The sequence below is a fragment of the Haliaeetus leucocephalus genome, unplaced genomic scaffold (genome assembly GCF_000737465.1).
Source record: "Haliaeetus leucocephalus isolate CR32 unplaced genomic scaffold, Haliaeetus_leucocephalus-4.0 Scaffold646, whole genome shotgun sequence".
NCBI lineage: Eukaryota > Metazoa > Chordata > Aves > Accipitriformes > Accipitridae > Haliaeetus > Haliaeetus leucocephalus.
The window spans coordinates 2,394,439-2,417,222 of NW_010973082.1; the positions used below are offsets into that span (position 1 = coordinate 2,394,439).

A 22,784-nucleotide genomic window follows, 5' to 3' on the forward strand; every position below is an offset into this window, starting at 1 on the left:
ATGAAGACACTTCAGAGAAATATGAGTGTATTCCAGCAAACTAAAATTCTCTTGTGGAAAAATATACTTATAAAGTGGAGGATGAAGATGCAGAGCTTTCAGGTAAGCTAAAAAAAAAGAAAAGAAAAAAAGTGAGCAGCTAACTGTAGAGAGTGGCCAATCCCTGTCTGCCCCTATACCCCAATTTCTTTTTGTAAAACTAAAAGTTAAAGTACTTTTGGAAAGCCTGACTGGTAATGAACACTTTATGAGACTTCACTTTTTTTAACGGATATTATTCCTGTCTTTTATGTGACATATGAGAGCGCAGATGGGCTCTCTGAGCAGAGTAATTTACAGAAATGACATGCACAATGCCAAGATCATGTTAGTTAGTCGACATCTAAGAAACCAGTGTGACTGAGTGCCTCTTGTTTATATTTTAATCCCACAGAGAACATGCTGTTATACTGTTCTATTATTAAATTCTCTCCTCCGCTCTCCCCCTTACCCAGGAGTGGATGCTGTCTCTGTTCTTTCTGCCGCTGATGTTCATAGTGTGCACGTTCATGATGAACATCCGCTACCCTGAAGTGCCTTACAGCTACCTCGGGCAGTTAGATGATCCTGCCTATGATGCCACGGGGGTCACCATCGCTTTTACACCCATCACTGTGACCACAAGGCAGATAATGAATAAAGTGGCCTTGAACTCTGTCCTGATAGGTACGTTTTGCTTTTCAAATATTTAGCTTTGTCATTATTTAACCTGTTAGACGTGTATTGTGTTTTAGTGGTTCTCCAGTATTTTTGGTCAGTAGAGAAAATTCTTCCCAAATCCTCCATTCTCACAATTATTTCTTTTCTAGTATTTAAATTAATAGTGAGGCCAGTGTGTGCTTCTGAGCTGTACAGCTCTGCCTTACCTGATATTCACTGTGTAGACCAATACTATTGAGACACTTTGGTTCATCCTTTTGAGGTACACTTCTTCTTAATTGGTAAAGAATAAAGCATTTAAAGGTGCCACTGTGTCCAGGGAGGGGAACTGGAATGGAGGAGCTGCAATGCTAAAAAAGCAGAATACACACCCAGTGCCTGTGCACACATTTCCAGACTCATCGCAATATTTTTCTTACACGCTGCAGGTATAAAACTAGAGGCACTGGATAATGAGAGAGCCCTGGAAGAAGCCTGGATTTCAAATAATGAAATTATAGGGGTTGTATTTAAGGACAACTTCTCCTATCACCTCAGGTTTCCTACTGGGAAGGTGGCTATTCCAAATGACAACTTTGGATATATAGGTAATACAAAATGAGAATTTTATGGGTGGGTGATTGCCTGGCATGGATAGCCATTGTTTTGTTGGAATAATCCATATGTGTGAAGTGATTTAATAATTTTATTTTTTTTTTGTCAGTGGGCCACTGTCTATTTGAAGAGTTTCCCTTAGTGCATATGCATGCTTACCATCAGCTTCTGTAGTGAAAATGAATTATGTTCTACTGCTCTTACCTGTGATGCCCTTAACCTTTCACCCTTGCAGATAACTGCTACAATTTCTCATCGCGGTACTGTGACAGCCCAAGGTATTGGTACAGAGGCTTCCTGTCCCTGCAGTCCAGCATTGATGCTGCTATTATAGAGGTAAATCAAATTTATGAATTGATGCAGGTGTCCTTTTATTTTAAACTTGGTAGAAGAAAGACAAATTGTTCTGTGGCAATAGCAAGGGATGGGCTTGTCAGAAAATTCTGCAGAAACCCAAATATTTTAAAATACTGAGCCACCTGAGTATTATTGGCAGTGACAGTGAGAACTTGAATGCAATCGGCAGTTCCTGGAAAAAATGACCGCTTTCAATTTAATTTTGAAGATTTGTACTAACTTTTGTTTCTCTATAAAATGGCAATTTCTGTTAAAGGCTAGGAACCAAGCATAATACAACTATTTGATTTAGAGTATTTCTCAAGTAGAAGGCAATTCTTGCAGGAGGCTAGGGTGGTATGCGTATCTGCTGGTGACTTGGATTCAAAGTAGGCATGTCTGTCATTTCTTGTCCTTCCTTTCCAAATTGTTCCTCAAAAGTATGACCAGGGCAGTGGTCATTCCACCTGGCTGTGCATCTCCAGCTCTCCAGGCTGCTTTCATACCTGGGGAGAGGAACAGGACCTTGGGGAGCGTAAGTCATTTTTGTGTGTCTAGATCTTTACCCCTGGGAGAGCTGAAGGATTTCTCTCTCTCGATAGACAAGGGAAGGAGTCTAGCTAAGGTGCAGACACACAACTGAGTCAGATGAGCCCTTCCCATAGGGTTTTATTGCCTTACTTGTTGATGTTTTCTATAAAGATGCATCAAAAAGTAAATCTAGGGGTGATGGGTCAGAAGGTTCCTTATGTAAATACATCTCACTGTAGAAAATAAGTTAAATACTGAGATGTTGACCTTGAATTCCTTTAGATGGTGGCAAATCATTCTGTTTGGGAAGAGATGAAATCAATTGCTGGTGTCCGTATGAAGTCCCGGAGTGTCATCTCCTCAATTACACTAGAGTACAGTTATTTCATGATTACTATCGTGATGTGTTTCTCTCCGTTCATGTATTTCTTATCAATGAACGTTGTAAGAGAAAAGAAGAAGCTCAAAGTATTGATGAAGACAATGGGGCTGCAGGATATTGCGTTTTGGTGAGTTGTTTTTTAATTACAGCATGAGTGCCAAAAATCAGTATACTCCTGGGCATTTGTGCAGTCAGTTAATAAGTATAAATGAGTTCCTAAGTTTTCTCCAGTACTCTACAGACAAACCAGAAGGGTTGAGCATGGCAGCGGTGTATTCTTCTTCCTTGGGTACTTCCTCCTAGGATGGATCATGCTATCTCTTCTGCCTAGGATGTGAATGAGTTGACCCTGGGAAATAACTCATATTTTAATTTAAAGCATTTCTGACGTGCAGATGAAGTTGTAACAACAGTTCTTAATTAAATGAAAGTGTAATGCCACCTTTCCATCCTCAGGCTCTCCTGGAGTCTGCTGTATGTTGTTTACGTGATGGTCCTCTCCTGCCTGCTGACAGCTCTCGTGGTCTGGGATGCTTTCTACCTCAGCAGCTTCCCTGCAGTCTTCCTGCTGTTTTTTCTGTATGGCCTAGCATGTGTAAGTCAGGTTTTATAGCCATATTTTCTCACCACATGATTTATTACTATGTCGATGAGCCTAAGCATTACTCCAGAGCCTTTTGCACAGTGCTCAGGACTGTATCCTTTGCATGGTCATACTAATTGAAATAGCTGAGCGGATTCTCTGACTCAGCAGCAGTGATTTGAATTGCAGCCCAAAGGTCTGACAGGCAGTAAGTTGGCTACAAAAGACCTGATTTGAAACTCAGACCAACCTACTAAGAAGGACTTTAGTGTATTTTATTACAGGGACTCAGCTCACCAGAGATCTGTTTGCCTGGCAAATGGAAGCGCTGCTGTTAAAGATATTTATTTCCTTCAGTGATTGAAGGAAATTTCTGTTCTTACAGATCCACCTGGTTTTCATGCTCTGCTCCCTCTTAAGGACCTCCAAACTTGCCGGGTCCATGGGGTTCCTCATCACCTTTTTCTTCGGATGCCTGAGCCTTGCATTGCTGATAGAAAATCTTCCAGAACCATTGAAGTGGTTTCTCGGGCTCTTCTGTCCTTTTGCATTTAACGCTGGCATTGCAAAGGTATGGGGCATCATCTCTGCAGCTGAACCTTCCCAGCAGCTTGGGAACAGAATACATTTTGTTACAGACAGTGGCAATAAAAGACCCTGCTGTACTTTACTGATAGAGAAAGGCATAGGAAGTCATAGTCCTTATTTCTGAAGACCAGCTTTTCCATATCTGTAAAACCTTCAGGTACTTCTCATTCAAATCCATGTCCTATTTTGAAACCTCCATAGGAGCTGAGCTGCTGTTGGGCAGCAAAGATGGGCTCCAACGCCCCCATCCCACGCCCCTATTTAAAAAGCAGATGAATGCAAAGAAAACCACGGCCCTCGTCACAAATAATCTGCCGTTAATTCACTTCTGTAGCGTCCGCATGAACTTAAGGAAGCCCCAGCGAGCCCATTGCCGCACACAATAGCACCATTATCCGCTGGGGCTGGACCCCAGGCAGGCAGGAGTTGACTCGAGGACATCAGCTCTTTGCTGCCCAGTCATTCCCCTCTCACTGCAGCGACTCTTCCTGGCAACAGAAACCGTGAAAATAAAATTTGAGTCTTCTGCTGCAGCCATCCTTCCTCCATCCCCGCTTTGGATAATTCTGTGCAGTTTCCCACTTTTCCATCAGTCGTATCTCCATAGCTCTGAGTGATGCTTTCGAGCTCCAGTTATTTAATATTTGATTTCCTGATGTATAAAAATATCTGCCTGGGAGAGGAGATTTCTGCACCAGCAGAAAAAGAAACTGAGTTTACTGCTAATTTACCATATGGTTAAATCAATCACTATGTAAAGTTATACCATCTTTGCCATGACTCTGTCACATCAAGGGTGCCAGTGTCATGTTTCTTGAATGATTTTCCATAAAACTCTGATCTTTTCTTCTGCTTCTGGATTGTTCTGGAAAATTCTGAATGAAAACATAAGATCTCTGCCTGGAGTAAACCTATCTCCCTTCCTCACTAGAAAGAAAGGAAAAAAAATTGGTCAGTACTGCAGATGATTTCTGGGTTAACAAAGTCAATTGCATCCATGGTTTGATAGCATAGGCATAGATTTCCAGCCTGAAAATTATTCTTCTTTGTCCTTTATTTCAGGTTTTCCATTTAGAAAAATATGGAATCGGTTTCTGTTTTTCTAACCTTATGGAGGAATCATACTTTTTATTTTTGACTTACATTATACTGGTCTTTGACTCAGTCTTGTACATGCTGTTAGCTATATATTTTGACAAAGTTCTGCCAGGTAGGTATGATTTATGCTTATGATCATACTTTCTTCTTTAATATTTTTGATTTATATGCATTGCATGTAATAGCTCCTCAAGGAAATGATGGGCTGCTCCATTCTCTGAGTCAACCAAAATAGGTTTTGAACAAAAAAAAGGTATTATATCGCTGAGTGGCTTTTCTGTCCCTGGCACACACTGGTAATTCCCAACTCAAAGACAACAAAGTATTTAGTGTTTTTTTCTTTCTAATTATACTGCTGTTGAACTGTTTATGAGAAAATAGTGTAATAATGTGTGGGACAATATTTTAATTCATTAAGTAAAATACTGAATTCATTAGAAATAACCCTGAAGCCAACCTTCTTGTCGTATCTACCCCAGCTCCAAACCTTTTTTTTTAACTGGACAAAGTACCAATTTTGAGGCAGCCAAGTACTTATTAGACCCTCCTAAATGTTTAGTCTAGGATGGTGTCTTGGTTGTGGCTTTGCTAATGACGGGTCATCTTCTTTGCTTTCTTGTCAGGCAAATATGGCATCCCACATCCCCCTTTTTTCTGCCTGAAGCCCTCGTACTGGGTGCGGAGCAGGAGAGGCTCCACCAGGGAGATGCCCAGAACTGCAGCAAGTCCCGAGGAGCTCCTTGGTGATGACATAGAGCCGGTGCCCCCTGAATTTATGGGGAAGGATGCCATCAGGTTAAGAGAGAAGGAATTGCTATTCATGCTTTTTGAGTTGGGTAGCTTGGGTTTAATGCTCCCACAGACCACTGCTTCTGCCATCAGCTTTGTTTTGACCTAGCCAGGCAGTTTTCATGTTCATGAAGTTCTTGCAAAACTCTTTGTTTCACAGAGGAAAATTAGAAATAAAATGCAGGTGGGATAAATAGATAATTCAGGCTGGTCACTAACGGTAAAATTTGGATAAATTGAGATTAAAAAATAAAACCAGGTTTTTTTTTTTTCTGTGGACTTTACTAACTGTCCATTAGGGACAACAAAGGGAATCCATCTGTTGCAATAGGCTTGACCTTGTCTTTGCAAGGCTTGGTGCTCCGGTATTGCATGCCAGGTAGAGATGTTCACGCCTGTGTACAGAGCATGCCAAACCCTGCTGAATCTCAGGGCTGCTTCCCAGTACCTCTTGCTTTTCATGCCATTTCCATGATTTTCATTTAAGGCCCATAAGAATGAAAAAAGGCACCAGGGAAATGTATTTACATGAATCCTGAAATAATATTGTCCTTACCTTCCTTTTAGACTCAACAATATTAAAAAAGCATATAAAAAGAAGGACAAGAAGACAGAAGCTTTAAGAGGTATGAAACCTGTGATATTGATTCCTGTTAAAGATAAGGAAAAACAGTTGTGCAAACATTTCTGTCAGTCAAAGAAATAAAACAACACTTGCATTGCTTGAAAATTCATATAAAATGTTAATTGATGCAACTGATTACTGTTTTGTTCAGTTTTTACTGATTTTTCCATCTTTAGTAAGACTAAAGAGAAGATTTTTTTCTATTGTTGTATTTCTGTCTTTTCTGATAAATACAGAGCAGCTTCTTATGTCTTTAGTTAGACGTTTGTAGAACTTTGCCCCACATTCCTTAATGCACTTTTGGCTAATTATTGCCACCTAGTTCTTATACTTCTTGACTTGTCTTGCCTTGCCTTCAACAACGAGTAGAGGCAAGTCAAACCTCATTTCTTCCCGAACTTGATGTTGTTTTCATTCTAGGTTTGTCTTTAAATATTTATGAGGGTCAGATCACTGCCTTACTCGGCCACAGTGGGGCTGGAAAGACAACACTGTTAAACGTGCTGAGTGGACTCACTTTGCCTTCCAAAGGTAGGACCGCAAACAGTGGGATGGGGTGGGCTTTTTTGATTCAAAAGCTTTAAAGACCAGTTTGTTCCACCTCATCGTGTTTATTCCTGTAAACAGGCTCTGCAACCATATACAACTACAAACTCTCTGAGATAGGAGATAGGGAAGAGATTAGAGAGATGATTGGCATTTGCCCACAAACCAACATACAGTTCGACGTCTTAACGGTGAAAGAAAACTTGAAAACTTTTGCAGAAATCAAAGGCATCAAGTCCAAAGAGGTACAGCGAGAGGTAAGTGCGTGTTCTGCTGTAATGCATCCCTGTGCAACAACGTGAGGCTGTAGGCAAGCCCCGCATTTCAGTAAAGGCTCCTTTTGCACTGGGAAGCTCAAAGGGTCCCACCTGGCTGTGTCTTCTGAAAATCAAAGTTGGTGTCGAGCTTCTACCAGGTTAGTAGGCAAGCTTGTGGGCTTGATGCAGCCACAGCGATTCCTTTGCTCAACCCAAGGAGATGAGGGGACGTAGCAGTCCCTGTAGCGGCTGCTCCTGCTGCTGGTGTAGACCTCGGTAAAGCTCTTAGAAACTCTGCCTTCAGCCCCAGCCAGATCTCCTCCGTGGCTAATAAAGGATGGAAGGACAACCGGTGCTGAGAATGGACATCCTTCTGCTGTTCTAGGTGCAAAACATTTTGGAACTGCTGGATATCAGTAACATTCAAGACACTCAAGCTGAGAAACTGAGCGGTGGGCAAAAACGGAAGTTATCCATTGGCATAGCCATGCTTGGAAACCCCCAGGTAAAGCAGCAGGCATGGCTCTGTAATATTGGGAATATTCAGGTCCAACATAAGCAGACGCATAAGGCTTTAGTTCACTAAAAGTTTGTGCACGTCAGACCTCTTTAAAGCACTCCTAGTTATTAAAATTAATAAATTTAATAATTTCATTTTGTTAAATTGATAACCCATCTTGCTAGTCTAGTTTTAAAGCAGATAGATAGTGCCCTGACCTCTGCACAGCTCCCGGAATACCTGCCCTTGCATAAAAGCTGCCCTGGGTCTCTTGCCTTCAGGACCCGAGGCTTTCAGGGGAACACCAAACCCACAACCCGTGCAATTGCTCCAGCAACGAGGAATGTCTGGTTTCATCCTTTCTGCAGGTTTTGTTCCTGGATGAGCCAACAGCTGGGTTGGATCCTCTTTCCAGGCACCACGTGTGGAGCCTCCTCAAGGAGCACAGGGCTGGACGGGTGATCCTGTTCAGTACCCAGTTCATGGACGAGGCTGATATCCTCGCAGGTAAGCACAGGCTCAGTCTGTAGCATCTCTGGAGAATAACCCTAGAGCAGAAAGCCCATGTGAGGTTCAGCTGCAAAAAAAATTGTGAACGACCGCTCTACAGTACAAGTTCCTTTGGCTTTTTCTTTCTTTAGACCGCAAGGCTTTTATCTCGCACGGGAGGCTGAAATGTGTTGGTTCCTCTCTGTTCTTGAAGAAAAAATGGGGGATTGGCTATCATTTAAGGTATCCACTTCAGCTCCAACAACTGGTATCTGGGAACATGCATGTACAAGGAACCACCAGCATGACTGTAAGGGGGAAACCGTAGAGCAGATGTCATCAAACCAAGAAAATTAACTGGATTAATATTCAGTTAAATTAACTGAAGCAGCATTTTACTCCAGAGTAAGGAAAGAATAAAGTATGCTGGAGTTTTCTTTTTGTGCATCCTAGCAAATACAATGGTGGTTGTTGTTTCTTTGGGTTTGGGGTTTTTTTGTTTTTTTTTTTTTTTCAAAACTAAGCGTCTGTTTTTTTTCAACTGAACAGGATTCATGTCAGTGAGTCTTGTGACTTAGAGAACGTGACATCTCTGGTTAAACAGTACATCCCCAATGTCATATTCTCAGGACACAGTCAATATGAGCTGAGATATAAACTGCCATTAGAAAACGTGAATAAATTCCCAGGTAAAGTATATTAAAATAATTGAGAATTGTCCATAGAGACAAAATTAATCACAAATGTGGGGAAAGAGAAATGAAGAGGGAGATTTTCTACAGGACTCACAGAAGGACTTTAGAACTGTTGCGTTTTGGTTTTCCCTCCGTAATTTTAGCATCCATACATTTAAGATCAAAATGTACAACAAATGCTTTTCTGCTGTTTGTAATGAAAAACCTAGCAGGCTAAACTGGGCTACGTGTGTTGCTGAGACATTATTTGTCTTTCTGTTAAAAGAGAAGATAGTGACAAGAGAAAACTCCAGCACCGCTCCATACCTGCAATGGCACCAGGCAGACCCTCACTCACCACGTCCATCACATTCAGTCTGACAGTCCCACAGCCCCGCTGCCTCAGAGGACGCGTAGTCTGAAATGCTGGTGCTAAGTAGAAAAACATCTTCAATTGAGCTATGGATCTGGCAGTTCTGTGTTCCCCCAGACCCTTCGTATCCTGGCAGCTCGCTGCTTTATTTTTTCCCTGTCACTGGGGATGCTCCAGTCAGGTTGGCTCAGCTGACCCAAAGTCTGGTCTGGAGATACGTGCTCATCTTCGAAACCTTGAACGCACTTGTATGATCTCTGTCCTGCAGATCTGTTCAGTGGCCTCAACAGCTGCTCTGACCAGGGAATTATCAATTACGGAGTTAGCATGACAACCCTGGAGGATGTCTTCCTGAGGCTGGAGGAAGAAACCACAGCGGATCAAGAAGGTACAATCGTGGCTGCAAATATACAACCCGCAGCCGAAGAGAACGGCTACTTTGCAATAACCCCCGGGCATGCCTCCAACAGTTGATTACTAGGTGGCTCTTAATTTTTCACACATTGCAACATAGAAGCTGGTCTTAGACATAAATGTGCGCGTGGAAAACTCTCTGCAGATGAGCACGTCCTTGGGGAGGAGCGGGCAGAAGCAGGACCGCGATGCCCCGATGAGACGGAGCCGGGCTCCCTGCTGCTCTCGGACACCGGGAAGGCGGCAGTCGGTGGCTTGGCTCTCTGGAGGCAGCAGGTCTCTGCCATGGCATGGGTGCACTTCTTAAAGCTCAAGAGTTCGGTGAAAAACCTGCGGTCAATGTAAGTACCAAAGTGATTTCTCTCTTGCGGAACTGGAGCTGGACACAGTCGCAGCAGCGGGGGGACAATTTTCACAGCTCTGTTTCAAAGAGCGTTTGGATTAATTGATATCAGGTCTTGACTATGAATGATCTTGGTAATCTGAACTCAGAGGAGAGGAAAGCTTCTTCCTTTCCAGCGCCAGTAATACAAAATCTCCACTTCGTGCATTTTCATTCCTATACTGAGTGATCTATGCAAGGGAAACCCATTTTCTTTCTGAAGAAAAGAATCATTTAGAAACACTTTTATTTCAGATGGAGGGGGAATTTTTAAAATAAACTAGTGTGTACAGAGAGAGGAGGGGAAAATACTACTTTCAGACTTCCTTTTTAATTTTTTTAAACTTCTCTCATGTTACTGGTGTCTGAACTTATTTGGCCCCATTGGTCTTCAAGCTGGCATTTCCTGGTGGGGCACAAGAAACAGAAGGGAGATGCTGATTTATGAAAAAATTATGTCTTAAGGAAGTCTGAAAGGCATTTCATGGCCCTAAAAAGTTGAGCACTCCAGATCCGAGGTCCTCTCCCTGCTAAATTTTGAGGGCCTTTGCGAATGATCAAGGTTGGAGACTTCTGAAAATAAAATTGCCAAAAATTTTTACCAGGAAGAGCACTGGGTAACCTGAATTCCCAATACTTTCTGCTGAATATCTGTTTTCATAGTGTTTATTCATGTCTTTCTTAATGTAGTTTGCTGCTCTATGTGGTTTTTCTGCTTCCTCTGGTTTTGCAACTGTCCCTGGTTGCTGCCTGGCAGAGTGTGAGTGCTTGGGAGCTCTCGTCTGCACGGTACTTCTTGCCCCTGGGGAAAAGAGCTCGCTCGGAGACAACCAGCCTCCTGGTCCACAACAACACGGGTGAGGGGAAGGAGCCTTTCCTCATCTTTTCCTATTCTGGGGTTTCTTCTTGTTGCAAAGGAAAATAAGTGAAAGATCAGATGGTTGTAGGATGTTGGGGATCTAAGGGGTGATGAAGGTTTTTGTGGCAGAAGAGCATAAGCGTGGTCATTTTTAAAGGGTTGTGAATGAAACCCACTTTGGCTTCAGCAGCTGGTGAGATCCTGATGCAATGACATGAAAAGGAATGTCATAGCAGATGAGATTAGAAGGGACCCAGTTCTTTCCCTGCCCCAAATCCAGACCTCTTTTCAAACAATTTCTGCTTTTTCAGAGGGTAGGATTCTCAAACCAGGCACCATACTCAACTAAGGGCTTACTAATGCTGAGTCAAATTAATGGTCTACTTCCAGAGTGTTATGTTCAACATTCCTATGAGTAGATGCTATTTTATGTTATTTGGCCAGAGTATGATACTGTTGGCTTCATCAGACCATCACGAAGGAGAATACATTCTGTAGCAACTCAGCAAAGGCAGAAAAAAAAAAATGACAATGCAAAAATTCAGTCAGTAAGACTGAAATCCATTAACTTCACAAAAAATATGTGCCATGGTCCACCACATATGTGCTGTCTGATGTCCACAGTTATTAGACTTTCTCTGTTTTTGTTTGGTGGCCATGGATTAAAAAAAATAAAAAAAAAAAAAAATCAAAAACTTTCGTGTTATTTAGTATTATGATTCCTCTGCTTTTGGCTTTCACACCAGGCACAGGCATTGAAGACTTCATCCACATGCTCGAGAGTCAAGATCTCACAGTGGAGGTAACGAGCGAGGAAAATATCACAGAGGAGCTAAAACACAATGGGGCTATAAAAGTGTCTCGCAAAGGTCAGGTGAGGATTTTTGGTCTCCTCCTCCCGTTTCTTCCCAACAATTGAATAATTAAGCGAGATGCCTCCATCAGCTCTACCTGTGGAATGTTCCTATTAAATAAGGCCCACAGGTACAAAGATTTGAAAGTGTTTTAACCCATAAACTACAAGCTAGAAAAGACCTATCTCCCTCATGCTCCTCCTCAAACTTTATATCTTTGTAGCACAGCTATACAGACTTCAACACCTCCTAGTTTGTTTTTTAGCAAACAAGGCATAAGCGAAATTCTTTCAGGCCTGGATTCTCCTGGTATGCTCCTTTTCTACTGCTTCCCTGCAGATGAGAAAAGCCAAGAGTTTTCATCTTGTTTTCTTGCTCTTTGAAGAGCTACAGATTTACTGTGTTATGCCACGTGGAGGCTGTCAACTGCTTCCCAGTGCTTGTGAATGTCATCAGCAACGCTCTGCTGAGAGCCCTCAATTCCACCGTGCACATTCGGATCTGGAGTCATCCCTTTTTCTCTGTAAGTGTCAGAGCCTGGCAGCCAGGTGTCAGAAAATAGTTCTTAAATTTGCTTAAGGTTTCAGTAAGTCATCAGATTTTAATGGGAAGCCTGGTGGGGCTTTCTGTACCTGTAAACCCACCTTCCTTGGTGGTGGCTCTGGAACCATCATGTTTGACTTCAGGAAAGCTGAAGCTAATTTTTCCCTGGTGGGTCGCGAGGGCTGCTGAACGGAGAGGGTGGCTGGGAGGCTTTCTTCAGGAGGTTCCTTATTCTCTATGTCAAGTAATTCAAGCTGTGGCCCATCAATTGACAAAAGAGATAGCTTGCCACAAGTCTGGGATGGAGGAGTGGGACCTGCAGCACCCATCTCTCCTCACCAGTGGCAAGCGTTTTGCAGGGCTATGGTTTGGGGCAAACCTTTCTCCTGCCAATATTTGGTTTCAAATTCCACTTTCTGGTCATACTGCCCTGTACTTTATGAGAAATGCAGTAAGAAGAGTTGTGGCATCTAGCCATTACATTGCAGATGTTCTACAAATGCTTTGTTCTTCTCTTTTCAGATAGATGAGCCACGATTCTGGGATTATTTTGTTTCTTTTTACCTTGTTTATATGCTGCTGTTATTCCCTGGTTTTCCTCCTCACTTTGCAATGGGCTACATGCAGGATTACAAGGTAAATTCCTTGAAAGGGAGCAGATTTGGAGTGGGCAGAAGGGATTACAACTGCATTGCCACAAAGACATTTGAATATGATGGGCAGCTTGAGGCATTTTTCTCTGTATTGCCATGAGCAGCTTTGCAGCCAGCAGAAAATGCTAAAAGACAAAAAGAGGTGGAATTTTACCCCAGTATTGCAATAGTAACAGCTTTTTGTTAGCTTTTTATTTCCTGGAGCCATTCCCAAGGGTGCAGTTGGCCAACCAGGCACCAACAATAAACTGCCCTTTGCGTTGTGCATTCCCAGGTGGGAGCTCGTGCCCAGCTACGGATCTCCGGGCTCTTTCCCTCGGCGTACTGGTGCGGCCAGGCACTGGTGGACATCCCGCTGTGCTGGTTCCTTCTCTTCTCAATGTTCGGGCTTCAGTTTGCAATGAGCAACAAGTTTTCCAGGAACATTGACAGTCTTTTCTTGCTGGTACATCCCATTCTGGTGATCGCTGGTTCACAAAGGAGGGGTTGGGGTAATATTTTGAGCACATGTAGGGGTAGCTGAGACACCATGGGTGCAGATGGTGCTGGCACACCTCTGGGTCCCCAGATGCTTACTGACCTTCTTGTTTCACCTCTCATTTGGGTTTCCCCAGCTGGAAATAAAAGGCAATAAGTCTTGCCTTAATATACTCCTTTACACTTAGTGGTAAAATTGTGGTAATATCTGAATGCTCTGATCTTGTTGTATGATCGTATATAAGTTTCTTATTGTTTAGATCACTCCTTTTCTCCAATGAAAGCTCTTTTTCTTCTGTAGATCATGGGTACTTTTGGCTATGGAGTTTCCATTGTTCTCTTCATCTACTTGATCTCCTTCGTCTTTCGTAAAGGATGGAGCTGTGATTTTTGGTCTTTTATCCTGATAGTGGTAAGCACACGGCTAGATATGTGCTGTAGGTTTACAGAAATGTGTTTTGAGACCTAAAGGATGAACTAGAGGTCAAAACACCAAGCATAGATGTAGAACATAAATATGGGCATGTGTTTTGTAGCAGCCAATTCTATATTAAATTCCTGTCACCATGTTCTGTTCCCACAATCCTGCTATGGCACAAGGAAATGCTTGGATCTACCCTGAGCTGGTGCAGGAATGGAGGCAAAGAAGTTATTTATCCCTCTGTTTGACACCTCACGTCCAAGGGATGTAAGGTGTTGAGACATGAGCCATCAAGTTAGACGCAGATAGCCCAAGGCTGGCCTGGAAGGGGATGGGTTATTTGGCACGAACCAGGATGGGAAGGAACAGGACGGGATCCCATGTTTCGTTCTTCTGCCCGAGGCAGCCCTGTGCCTGGGAAGAAGTTTCCCCTGCTGACCCAAACCAGCAGCCTACCCTCAGGCAGAGACAGCTGAGGACCTCCTGAACCCTCACTGTTCCTCATCTTTATATTTCTTGTCCATTTTTAGAATTCCAACAGGGAATTGAACAGGTAGACCCACACAATGTTTAGGACCAGTGAGGAGCGTAACCCTTCCCATCAGCTAAGTTACCTTCTTTATTTTTAGGTATGCTTTGTTTCTTATATCATCAGCAGAGTCATGGATTTCTCAATCGATACTAGAGTCTCCCTCTACGTTGTATCTCTCTTGATTCCCATGTACCCACTGCTGGGTGTAATAATCAACTGCCAGCAGGTAAGCGGTGGTGCTGGGCGAGGAGAGGCACCCCACCATAAAACACAGCTATGTGTCCTTGTGAGCAAAGTCCTGGTGGCAACCACACACTGCATTCTGGGAAGGCTCCTTAGTTTCCTCTTATGGGTAGGTTTTCCAAATGGCCAGAGTGCATCGTTAGATGACCATTTCAGATCAAATCTAATTTTTCCAGCTGTTCATTATGGCTAGGGGCTACTTCTCGTGCAGTTGATCTGTGACTGCAGATTAGGTAAGCACTCGTAATTCTTTCCATGCAGAGTTGAGCAGCTTGGCTTGAACAATCTTAAGAGAAAATTTGAAGTTACGCATCTGACTTTGCATGGAAACCAAGTGAGAATTAAGAATACTCACAAGGTGCTTTACTCCATGTCAGCTGAGGGTGGTCATGGAAAGTCAGCTAAGAATTTAACAAAACCCTCCAGCTATGTGCAAGACCATTTATGAGCCATAAATTACTTAGGAGTGAAGTCCAAATAGAAGAGATTCCTCCTCTGTCCTGTCCCACTCACCTCCACCTCTTCTCCACTGGGACCCCAAAAAAGAGACCAGATGTTTTCCTGTGATAGCCCATTACCCCCAGGAAGAGAGTCTGATACGTGTACTGGGTGTCGTGACATTTTCTGGTATAGGACCGTGATGCCCAAAGTCAAACATTTGTATTTGTTCATCTGTATGGTAAATATTTTGGGTAAATCAGAAGCTTTTGGACATTTTCCAAGTATTTGTTGTTTGCTTTTAACCCTTCCAAAATTAGCCAGCATTATGCTAAAGAATTACAGGTCTTCATTGTGTATTTTTTTTCTTTATTCTTACAGATTTTTATAGAAGACGCTGAGCTATTTGGTGTGGCTCCAAAGAATGATGTACTAATAGCTGTCTTTGCAGTAAGAAAATATTTAAGATTGCTTTTATTTAGGAATGTGTGTCTCCTAAACCCCATCCTCACTTATGAGGAAGCAGGCACAAACCCTGAGTTCATCTCATGCAGGAGGAGGGTCTCGGTGGGTGTGGATGACAGACTACCCCCCTGCGCAAAAATAACCTTAACCTTGCTCCTTTGAAATGGGGAAGGGAAAATAAAATAAGACCAGGTCACTTAATGCGGCCCTGTTATTTTATGAATTGCATTTTTCTTATACCATTGGTATTTTCTGCGGTATTGGTAAGTGATAGTAGAGTTCACAGCCTTCAGGATTACCCTGAGTTTAGATGTTAATGGCCTTTATTTTCGCATACTGTGTTTTTCCCCCACGTATTTTATAACACTGTCACCGTCTTCTCAGTTTCAGCTGTAGTAGGATGGAAGGCAAGGCTGTTAATGTGGCAACCTCTTTTTTTTCAGCCTTATATCCATTCTGTGGGTTTCATTTTTCTTCTTCGATATTTGGAGATAAAATATGGAAGAGCAGTTCTGAGAAAGGACCCAATATTTAGGTTTGTATAAATACACACGCACCACAGGCACAGATGAGATCTAAACTCCTACCACATTGCTTTTCCTTGAAGACATTTTGATCAGATATCATTGCCTTTGTGTCCCTATTTTAAAATTATTATTTTTTTTAATACTAGTGATTTTTTACAACTAAAATAGCCCCTTAAATACTACAGGGCTATGATAATACAAAACAGCTCTCAAGCTTGTTAGTACCGCCACAGAGTGTTGCCTGTTCTGTGTGGCTGTACTGGCTTGGTTCTTTGTACAACACAAAAAGATTATAAATATAAAATAATTTAAAAAACAAACAAACAAACAAAAAAACCCACAAGAAACATTGAACCAGAGGGACATTTACTCTTGGTCTATCCAAAAATACATTGGTGGAGAACAAGGGTAAAGAACAAAATGCTAAGATGAACCTGGTGGGTTTGTAGGATTTCCCCAAGAAGAGAAAGCAGCCACCAGCACCCCGAAGAGCTTGAAGAGGAAGATGAAGATGTTAAAGCTGAAAGAGCAGCAGTGAGAAATGCCATAGCAGCTCCGAGTCAGGAAGAGGTATGACTACATGTTGTCCTTCTCACTTTATTTTATACCATTATGAAGCCCACCGGTAAAGAACAAACCACCAAGTATCAATAAGTGTAGGTCAGTGCTCTGGCTGTATTATTCTCACTGGGAAAATCAAACTCCCAAATCCAGAGTGTGGGTGCCATCAGGATAGAGAAGAAAGCTGTTAAGAGGAATGGGGACAATAAAGTGTCCTGCTGCACCTCATTCTCAGTGAACTATAAAACAAATTCAAAGATCTTTAGAAGGCTTTCTGCCTTTTTTAATGGAAAAATATTACTGAAGGATTAATGCTATCCAGTATAACAGACTAACCTTTCTTCTTCCTCCTTGCTTTCAGAAATCAGTCATTATTGTCAGCAACCTGTGCAAAGAATATAAAATAAAGCAGGCTGGTTCCGTTTTTAAGAAGAAGAAGAAAATGGCCACCAAAAATGTTTCCTTCTGTGTTAAAAAAGGTAAGAGCTGGAACTGTTCTCCTAGACCTGTTTTGGACCCCGAGTCATACCCAGAGAGTAAATTCTCTGCAGATTCTCAGTTATCTGAGCAAGGACATAAAGGTCAAATCTATTTGCTCTGTGGTTAAGGGATGTTCGGTCTGTGGTTGATGTGTTAATGAACAACATGAAGTGGATGCATCCTATTAGTTATCTTTGACTCTCCATTATCTAAAATAAAGTAGCCTCCACTTTCCAGGATCCACTTCAGCAGCGGCCTGAGAGACCTGGGAGCAATGCTCAGACTTGCAGCATCAGTTAGAATTGAAACATTATGGGCTCTCAAAGCATATATTTATATACACACACACATATATACACTGTTTACTTTTATATGGCCTTTGATATTAGCCAGCTCTCTTTTTCTTTTTTTTTTTTTTTGTGGGACTGTGCCTGATATATTTGTTGAATGGGGAATATTACTAAGAAATTGTATGCATTGATTCCAGGAGAAGTACTAGGACTTCTGGGGCCCAACGGAGCTGGTAAAAGCACAGCTATCAAAATGATTACTGGAGAGACGACACTGACTGCTGGGCAGGTAGGAGGCATCTGGAGAAAAGGGCTAGATCCATGATAAAAGTGCAAGTGCAAACCTTGCACCTAGGCTAAGCTGTAATATTTTCAAAGCATTATTAGTGATCAAGGTTTGAACTGAATTCATTGTGCTACTAAATTAAATAATATGTTAATAAAAAATATTGTGAGCTACTTCTAACTTTGGCAAACAGTTGCATCTACCCTACTTGGCCATGTTTATATTTAGAAACCATGTAAATGAGGGTTGCAAAATCACTCCCTCGCTCTTCGGTTTTCCTTGCCTAAATCCCAACGAAGCCCATAGTCTTCCTCTGAACCATACCCTTGTACCTGGGCAAGGCAGCGTGAGAGCAAAACGATCACCCTGGTTGCGCAGGTGCTGCTGAAGAGGGGAGATGGAGCAACATCCCACCTCCAGGACCACGCGCCCGCCTTCCTGGGGTACTGCCCGCAGGACGACCCGCTCTGGCCGGACCTCACCGTCCACGAGCACCTGAGGGTCTACGCAGCCGTAAAAGGGGTGCGCAAGGAGGATACGGCTGCTGCTGTCAACCGGTATGGATGGAGGGTGTTTCCAGGGATTGGTCAATGTTTTATCTCCTAGTCCTAGGGCATGGGTTGGGGGGGAGGACCAGAAAGTCAAAATTCACTGTGAGCCAGAGGCAACCTTGAAGGAAATTTGGGAAATGGAGTTGCAAAAGTGATTTTGTGCTAAATGCTGTCATTAAATGAGTGGGTTAAGAAAATCTCCAATTTGCCTAAGTGCATTTAGTGGGGATAAATTTACCACTAGTGTCCTTTTAAGCATGTTATCTTTAAGAAGCATTTCTAAAATCTCCAATGTTATAGTTTGGCTCTACAAGAAAGGGTGCTTAAGTACTGCCTGCTCAGCTGACACTGGCAAGGTGGAATGGATTTATAATACTGTTGACACTAATGATGGGTTTAGAAAAGAGCTTGTGGCTTATTCACTACACTCTGCTTCAAATATTCACTTACATTTTAATAACACAATGAAAGTTTAATGAAAACAAGCAGGAGTCAAGAGCAAGGGGAAGAAAGTTCCTTATCATTTGGGGAATCCTTGGTGAGAGTATTGAGTTGGGAGTAACAAAAATGTTCTTTTTTTGCTTGTTTCCTCTCCCCACAGAATAGTGAATGCTCTGCAGCTTCAAGATTATTTAAAAAAAAAAACGAGAAAATTATCTGCTGGGATAACCAGAAAGGTGTGTTCTGTTTTACCTATAATGAGCACTGCAATGCTCATAGCACAGATCAATAAGCCCTTCCATAAGCAGAGGGACTTCCTTGTGCTCTGAGCTACCCAGGAGAGCATCACGTTGTCTCCCATGGTGGGGTGATGGAAATTAACCTTTTCCAAAACCACATTTCCTATGAATCAGAACATTGATTCCCATAAATGAAGCGATGCTGTCCGCAGCTCTTTGTAGGCAGACTGCCAGGGACTGCAAAAGATGTGACTCAAACCCCTTTCCCTGTCGTAGCTGTGTTTTGCAGTGTGCATGCTGGGCGATCCCACGGTCCTGCTCCTGGATGAGCTGTCAACTGGCATGGACCCCAACGGGCAGCGCTGTGTCTGGTGAGTAGGACCTCGGGCACTGTGCCACCATGGTGGTAAAGGGGTTGGAAGCCAAGAGCAGATGACTACGGTTAGGTAAAGAGGTTTTTTACTCCATCTGCTCTTAGTGCTGCTCATCACGTGCCAATGGTTTTATTGGAAACTCCGTTTTTCTGGTTCTCTCTAGCTAAACCATGAGCAAGGAGAGAGAAAAACCATTTAACCTTCATCCTTATTGCAAACTTTAGGACAGTCATGTATGTTGCCATTTTTGTCATTATTTCAAAGTATTATCATGTGCACATCAGTCTAAAGTTACTGTATGTAAAGCTTTTACACTTGTTTAAGGGGAGAGACATTTGGAGGGACAAAGGTATAAGAAAAAGTGTCTGATATTCCTAGGGAGTGTTAGCTTTTTTTTTTTTTCCCCCCTCCCTCTGGTCCTCAGGAAAATGATTCGTGCTGCCTTGAAAACCAAGGAGACGGGAGCCATCCTGACGACGCACTACATGGAGGAGGCGGAGGAGGTGTGCGACCGCGTGGCCATCGTGGTGTCCGGGCAGCTACGGTGGGCAACAGCACGGCCGGCAAGTGGCTGAGCTGGGAAGTGGTCCATGCAGTGACAGGGGCTTCTTCTCCAGCCTCACCTACCTGAGCCCATCACCATGGGCTTGATGAAGTGCTCCCTGTGATTTCACCAGCAGTACAGTGTGGGAAGGAGCAGATGGTGGGGCACCAATGGTTTCACACTGACATCTCTTTTTTTAATTTTTCTTTCCTCCCCTGCAGCTGCATTGGCTCCATTCAGTACCTGAAGAACAAGTTTGGCAAAGGCTATCTACTGGAAATTAAAGTCAAGGATCCAGAGCGTGCTGATCTTCTCCATGCTGAGATTTTGAGGATTTTCCCAAGTGCAGCTCGTCAGGAGCGGTAACTATAAAATATGGGATGAACAGTGGTTTCAGCGCTCCCTCATCCCTAAAAATGTGCCCGGTGTGATGGCCAGACACAGGATCTCAGCTGGAGAAGGATGAACGGCTCAGAGTCCCTGTATGGGGATCTGATCTGATAATGTCACCACATCCAACCCTGCTGTGATCCCTGCAGCAAAACAGCCATACATCCAGCTCATAGCATGACATAAAGTTTTGATCCCAAAACCTCAATACAGAGCAAGAATCGCCTTTTCTCCTTTTTCTTCAAGGTTCCCCTATTTGCTAGTCTACAAGGTCCCAATGGAAGATGCACTGCCCCTGTCTCAGTCTTTCTCCAAGCTAGAGGAAGGTAAGAGCAAAACAAGTTGACTTTTTCAAAAGGTGGAACACAGACTGCTAATTTTGGGTTCTCTTTCCATTTCTCCACAGCCAAACGAAACTTCAGCCTCGAGGAGTACAGCTTCTCTTTGAATACTTTGGCTCAGGCAAGTGATTTCAAGGCTAGATGTGCTCTAAAAGCATAAGAAGGAGCAAAAGCCGCAGCAAGACCTGGGCCAGTGCAGTGGCAGAAGGCTGCTCCACCAAAAAACTGCCTGGGGGTGGTGGACAAGGGGTCCTCTGCTGGGAAAGTGGTGAAAAATTGTTCGGTTTTTTTCACTGCTGGGGTTTAGCACGGTGGGAACAAGCCTAGGCAAAGTGTTGTTGCCTGACTCCATTTACCCCATCTAAGGGATGGATGCCCTTGGTAGATGCCCATGTCCAGCCTCTGTGGTTGCTTCTGAAGCAGCAGGTTATTGCTGCTTGTACAAGGCTGGTGGCAAAGATGAGGAATGTTTATGTCAATCCGTTGGTGGGTAAAACCTATGGATATACCTATGGGCAGCAGGTTATACCAGAGAGCACAGTAGTAGGACTCTCAGCTACTGCGTATGTGCTCCACACATAAAGCTACTTGACATACCTCTTATAGGGGATGCAGAGCTATACGTCCTGTAAAGGAGCATCACAGTATCTAGTGAAAGTCAGAGAAATAATCAGAGTTCTATCTTGCCCATTTCAGGTGTTTTTGGAACTCTCCCGAGAGCAGGAAAAGGATAATTTTGATCTGACTTTGGATGGGACCTTTGAATGGAAACAACTTCAGCAGGAGGACTGTTAAAGATCTAAGATGCTCATTTACACATTACTCAGTATTAACCTAACTGATGTGATACTGCACATATTTACCACCATTATCAGCGTACCACGAAGAGGAGGAATAGGCTCTGCCTTTCCAGAGAGCATCAGCTGAGGGCTCCTCTCCAATGCAGAAGACATTTCACCTGGACTCTGCAGGTGTCTACACTGAGCCCTACCCCAAGTTGCATTTCCAATGGCTGGTTGATGAAATAGTACCTGCACTGGCGAGAGCTCTTGTCAAGCAGAGCAGCGTGCAGCAGAGGGACAGAAAGGTTTGTAGAAAGAAGGGTCATAACTCATCTCTGGGGATGGAGGCTCTGCTTTGCTCGGTGGATCTGGGTGCATCAGGGAATCTGGACACGCCACCAACCCTCTGGGCTCTTCTCCCACCAGTGTGTGGGACTATTTGCCTACGACATGTTTAAATACATCATATTGAAATTTGCACTCTATTTTTATACCCTTCCAATAAATGTCTCTATGGAAACCATGGTTACACCCTCATATGTCATCATTGCTGCGGACCGTCAGGAACAGCTGAGCAGCTCAACCTCCTTCCCCTGGGGATGGAGGTGGCTGCAGAGGGCCCGGGGCTGCTGGCCAGGCGGTTGTGGTCCCTCATGGTTACTATCTCCTGCAGCCTGTCTCAGCAAGCACAGTCATCCCTGCCCTCCCTCCACGCTGGGGTGAGGGGTTGTCACTTCTGCCTCTGGAAAACAGCCTGGGTTGTTCAGCCTGGAGAAGAGAAGGCTCCGGGGAGACCTTATTGCAGCCTTTCATTACTTAAAGGGGGCCTAGAAGAAAGATGGGGACCAACATTTTAGCAGGGCTTATTGCAATAGGACAAGGGGTAATGGTTTTAAACTAAAAGAGGGTAGATTTAGACAAGGTATAAGGAAGAAATTTTTTACGATGAGGGTGGTGAAACACTGGCACAGGTTGCCCAGAGAGGCGGTAGATGTCCCATCCCTGGAAACATTCCAGGTCAGGTTGGACAGGGCTCTGAGCGACCTGATCGAGTTGGAGATGTCCCTGTTCATGGCAGGGGGGTTGGACTGGGTGACCTTTAAAGGCCCCTTTCAACCCAAACCATTCTGCGATCCTATGATTTTCCTCCTGACAACTGGGGCACACATTATCCCTGTGCCCAGCTCATTTGCAAAGTTTAAAACTCTCACAGAAAATATGAAGTCCAAATCTCTTTATATAATCCGCAGCAGTGGCTGTGTTGCAATCGCTGCTTGTGTACGTTCCCCACTCAGCTTCAAAACATATTTTGGCAGTTGGAGGACACATATTTAGAGAGATCATGATTATTTCCCTCCTGGTTGCACAACAGCTCCGTTTCTACTCCTCACCCCTGGGAAATGGGTAAGTGAAATCACCGAACATTTCGGTCACCTGTTCATACACTCAGCTCCGGAAATGGGAATTCGGTGAAAGGGAAGAGTTTTATTTAGTCCCCTGGGGATATCAGCAGCAGTAAAGAACTCAAGCCGTGAGCCTCCTGATATAATGACAGCTTATACAATCCATTCCTGCTGGGGTTTTTTTATCAGCATTTTGTGGTTTGCGCCTCTGGAGATGCTGCTGGTGAGAGG

At 43.4% G+C, this 22,784-nt stretch overlaps 1 protein-coding gene across 1 annotated transcript; it reads left to right on the top strand.

Annotated features, from left to right (window-relative positions):
• LOC104838705 (ATP-binding cassette sub-family A member 10-like) lies at positions 1-21,392 on the top strand. The gene is made up of 38 exons (XM_010578584.1): positions 1-102; positions 495-705; positions 1,128-1,286; positions 1,529-1,629; positions 2,443-2,669; positions 2,999-3,137; positions 3,511-3,696; positions 4,776-4,923; positions 5,435-5,606; positions 6,168-6,226; positions 6,646-6,756; positions 6,853-7,028; positions 7,414-7,533; positions 7,896-8,034; positions 8,169-8,259; positions 8,566-8,705; positions 9,332-9,451; positions 9,623-9,818; positions 10,550-10,716; positions 11,465-11,592; positions 11,958-12,095; positions 12,638-12,751; positions 13,043-13,213; positions 13,547-13,657; positions 14,296-14,424; positions 15,261-15,329; positions 15,788-15,879; positions 16,321-16,441; positions 16,794-16,911; positions 17,400-17,491; positions 17,867-18,045; positions 18,641-18,716; positions 18,996-19,090; positions 19,518-19,637; positions 19,859-19,999; positions 20,274-20,353; positions 20,434-20,489; positions 21,065-21,392. The coding sequence occupies exons 1-38, from the start codon at positions 1-3 to the stop codon at positions 21,161-21,163; spliced, it is 4,893 nt and encodes a 1,630-aa protein (XP_010576886.1). The 3' UTR covers positions 21,164-21,392.
• The last annotated feature ends 1,392 nt before the right edge of the window (positions 21,393-22,784 follow it).